Here is a 4,865-nt window from a genome sequence, read left to right as displayed (position 1 = left end):
AAATACCCGTAGAATAGAAATATAAGAAAACAAAATTTTTTGAAAAAAATATATTCAGATTACAAATCTAAAAAAATTGATCTTATATAACATTTTTGACGCAAATACATACCAATAAATATTAAATATGTATTAACTGTAATTTGTGTAATTTGACAAAATTGTGAATAATGTTTCTAAGGAAGCTGTTCTAAAATAAATAGCTAAAACAACATTTTTAAACCCGCCAGTCTATAACATCAGACTATGATGAGACAGAAAGTCCTAAGCCTTTTAAAGGGTGAAGAAAAATATTGTTTGACTATAATAATTATTATCCACTACCTATCAGTGTTGACCAAATTGAAAATATGGAGGTACGCAGATTATGTACACAGATTATATCCACCCTATACGTGGATAAATTTCTTGGAAAAAAGGTTTCTATTGTTCATAAATTGTGTGCAAATGAGTTGTAAAAAAGGTAAATATGCGCAAATGAGTTGTCACATGAAATAAATGTTTTTACGAAATCAGTAGACCTTTTAAATAAATACATTTTAAAATATTTCATTTTGCGTTATGTTTTGTTTAATGATATATAATATATTTTGTTAATCGTTATGTTTTATTTTCGGTATTTAATTATTTTTGATTATCGCTTTCCGTTATAATTACGTTTACAAGTTTCAATCGTTTTTTGTCAAATATAACGTTATAACCCTAACGTTTGAAAGCCCTGGATCCTAGCCTTACTCTGTCTTTATAATACGGAACGTATAATACTACAACACTGGCTAAAATATTGGAGGAAAATAAACATAATTTCAGTCAAAAATAATGAGGAGGAAAATGGAAACCAACCTTTTTTTTGTGGAGGAAAATGGACATTGGAGGAAAACGGTATCCCATTTTTGGAGGAAATGGAACCGCCTGGATTTTGATGCCCTAAAAAATCTCAAAAAATGCAAAAATTTATAGTCGGTTGTCATTGATCCTATTTAAATTTAATTATAATATATTGAATTATTTTTAATAAGTACTAAGTTATTTTTTTAATAACTATAAAATATGTTTAATTTTTAACTGTCAATCAAATGTGTGCGGTTTTGAACTATGGACCTTTCAAATTTCCCTTTTTAACAATAGAATAAATATGTGCGGTATTGAACGGTGTAAAATGTGCGGTTATGAACGGTAAGTGTGCGGTTATGACGACCGTCGTTTTTTTCTGTGTCCTTTTTTTCTTGTTCATTTTTTCCGTGTTCTTTTTTCCTTGGTCTTTTTTTACCGATTACCCTGATCGACTGATCGCAACATTATACATAGATGACACATATTTCGATATAAAGAAATTCAATTATAAATACTAACGTTTATCTTTTTGTTGGCATTTATACTTGAATAGATGAGTATGTTCAAATAACGGGTACGCAGTACAAAATAATCATGACAATTGTATTTAAAGAGAGTGTCAGCGCACTATTTGTTTTCTATTTCTATTCCACGCGCCACATAGATAGAACACATTTACGCAGAATCATTTTTTCTATGTTTTTAAGTAATCTTAGAGTAATATCACCCATTACAAAAAAGGTAGAGATTAATATTTTTGAGGGAATGGCATGTCAATTTGTCTTAATATTGCCTCAAAACAATTTAAACACAATTTAAATTTACAACATTTTGAAAGTCGAATACAAAGTCAAATAACAATATTTTTTGTAATCAATGATTTTACTCTAAGATTACTTTAAAACATAGAAAAAATGATTCTGCGTTAATGCGTTTTGTCTATACTGCGCGTGGACCAGAGAGAGAAAACAAATAACGCGCTGACATCCTCCTAATAGTAACATTAATAATTACTTTAATTATAATAATTTATTTATATTATAAAATCTACTTAATGATATTATAGGCTGACCGTCTTTGCTCAGAATTGTCTTTCGAATACAAAGATTTCAAATCATTGAATTCAAATTTAACAGATCCATTAGTCATTACAGTGACTTCTCTAGACACCTAATGTACAGCAAAGACTTACCAACTTTTTTTCCTATAGACATTAGAATTTGGATTTGGACGAAAATTAGATAATTAAACGTAATTTAAAAATGTTATCCTAGGGGACTGGGCTCTATTACATGGTATACATTGCCATTTTCCAAATTTTTAGATTTCTTTTAAGCTATTGCCTAATTACCAGGGCTCGTAAAGTCGTAAGATCATGACCTAAAAAAAATGTAGGTATAGATAAACATGCTCACATGCACTAAAAATGCCTTAAAAAGTTTATAAACATGCACTAAAAATACATGAATTAAAAGAATAAAAAATCATAATCAATTTTTGATTCTGCAAGAAATATCCATTTATATGTTTAAAAGTTTTATTATTAATTAAGCTTACTATATTACTAATATTAAAATAAATTACTAAAGTAGCAATGCTAAAATAATATAATAAAATGTACTCGGTAATATATCCTGACAAACTGTCTCCACTCAGAATAATTAATCATTGAATTTAAATTTTACTGTACAGCGGAGCGGGCGGTACCAAGTTATTCAATTTTTTTTTAAGTTTTTCTTATTCATGACATTTTTATAAAATATCCCAAATCAAATATATTATGAATTATTACGTTGTGCATGTCGCTAGATAGAAATAGCAGATTACAAAATATGCCTGTAAAAATGTTACTGTTGAAATTATGTATTTAAAGAAAAATATTTTTCTTTTCATTCTTTTATTTACCAATACATTAGAAAATATATACAATTGAATAAGAAGGATTTCTCCATTTATTACATAGATAAATAGTAATCACCTAATGTTCTTATGCCATTGCTTTAACAGTACAAGTGTACGTTATAAAAAAAAGGTATAATGGATGACCTATCTTAACATTCATCAAATGATAGTTAGTCTTGCATTATATGTATTACCATTTAACATTTACATAATTTTAGATATGTAACACATTAAATAGTAATTTTTATTTTAAACTAAATAGGTAGGTAGTATACTATTATAAGTTATAACACATTAAAATAAATTTAAAAAAAATAATATTTCAGACTTTTACCTAACTGAGTTATAGTATTTTATAACTATAGCCACAATATATTAAGTTATACACAAAAAAATAGTAGTAAATATTAAAATATCATGCTGACAAATATTAGACTCGTGTCTAGACTATTGGAAATATAAAAATATTTTTAATCATCAGCAATTCTTTAACAATAATAACAAACATGAAATCCAAAAATTAAAGAATTGTGGCATAAATGCATTAATACAATATATTTAAAGTGATTGGTAAAATTGTATTAATACTGAATACTTAATTTAGCTTGTATGTCATCCAGAATTTGTTGTAATTCATCGTCATCAAATCTACCTTCCAAACTGGGTATAAGTGATTTGGCTTCATCGGCGAGTTGTGGGCATAAGTTACCGATTGACGCCAGTTCAAACTTGTGTAATTTCTTGCCGGCAAGTAAGTTTCTTACAGCAACAATGGTTTCTTTGTTTTTAAATTTGGAACACTGTTCTGTGTAAGTCAAAGTTTTGTTAAAGACTTCAGAAAATTCTTGTTCTTCCTCCGCACTTTCATTTTGGTTCTTGCGAAATTTCAACAACATATTTACCTAGAATAGAAATCAGATTATTAAACTTGATGTTAAGATGTATCATTTATAATTAATAAAGGTATACCTACTTCGGAAATAAGCAACGTTTCAGCGTTTTCAAATTCTTTGGGAAATTGCAATAGCGCCGCGTCTTCATCTACTGCAGCGTTCATATGTTGAGCCATGATTGTGGAATTGTGGTATTGTGTAAAATAGAACAAATTAATCGAAGAACCTAGTTAATATATTATTATTATTTGTTAATCGTTATAGACTATAGAGCCACAAAATCTCAAAACGTTAACAATAAACAGTAAACACAAAACATTTTAAACGTGTAGCGACATAAATGATAACGATACCCGATGATATGAACTAACTCAGTGTAGCCAAAATGAAATTAATCATCAGAATATTGGTTGAACCATTATTGTCAATAATAAATAATATAGCAATTTTCAATGATAAGTATTTTAAATTTTAGAAAATAAAATTAACAAAATTACTATAAAAATGTATTTCATAATAATTCATAATAAACATTTGTACAAAAGACTCCTTTTTCACCCATTAGTCGTGTAATTCACACACACACACACACACACACACACACACACACACACACACACACACACACTCTCACTCTCTCTTTTTCACGAAACGGTCGCAAATTAGGCGAAAGTTGACTATATCTATAATATATATTATAATATAGGCAATTTATGATATTTCGTGTAAAATATTGTATGTAAAGCGAACGCGGAACGCCCAATACCAAAATGTATAGGTATTAGGTAGGTACTCGATGATGACGTTGTCAATAATTATTGTCATGTCGATAGGAATTTTATATTTGTAGTTGTCAGCTTAATGAAAAACTGGTATTTTTATTTTTTGTTCTATGTATTGTCGAAAGCATTTAGGCCATAACTGTTGAAATAGCAACGTTACAACTAAATTAAGAATATTTATATTACAATGTTAAATGCTCGGTAATAATGCTATAGTATGCTATAAACTACCTACTAAGTATTTTTTGTAGGTATTATAAATGTATAACATATTGTAGTGTAGAAATAAACGCCGGAGTCTTAACAAAAAAGAATAATTTACAAACATTTATTATTTAAATAGAGGTTAATGAGTAATGACCAGGCTAGGAAAATAAAGCACTAAAAATCTACAACAAAGGAATTAAAAAATTGCCAATAATGCTACAAAAAAAGCATTTTAACCAAGAAAATG

At 27.8% G+C, this 4,865-nt stretch overlaps 2 protein-coding genes across 2 annotated transcripts in view; both read right to left on the bottom strand.

Annotated features, from left to right (window-relative positions):
• LOC100575530 overlaps positions 1-4,865 on the bottom strand; it is an 18,722-nt gene that overhangs the window by 8,917 nt on the left and 4,940 nt on the right. The window lies entirely within an intron of this gene.
• LOC100575362 (DNA-directed RNA polymerase II subunit Rpb4) lies at positions 2,722-3,952 on the bottom strand. The gene is made up of 2 exons (XM_003241387.4): positions 3,710-3,952; positions 2,722-3,638 (listed from the first exon to the last, which is right to left on the bottom strand). Exons 1-2 carry the CDS (start codon positions 3,803-3,805, stop codon positions 3,318-3,320), a joined length of 417 nt encoding a protein of 138 aa, XP_003241435.1. The 5' UTR covers positions 3,806-3,952; the 3' UTR covers positions 2,722-3,317.

This window comes from Acyrthosiphon pisum, chromosome A2 (assembly GCF_005508785.2).
Source record: "Acyrthosiphon pisum isolate AL4f chromosome A2, pea_aphid_22Mar2018_4r6ur, whole genome shotgun sequence".
Classification (NCBI taxonomy): Eukaryota; Metazoa; Arthropoda; class Insecta; order Hemiptera; family Aphididae; genus Acyrthosiphon; species Acyrthosiphon pisum.
This window is presented reverse-complemented; position numbering and strand designations above follow the sequence as displayed.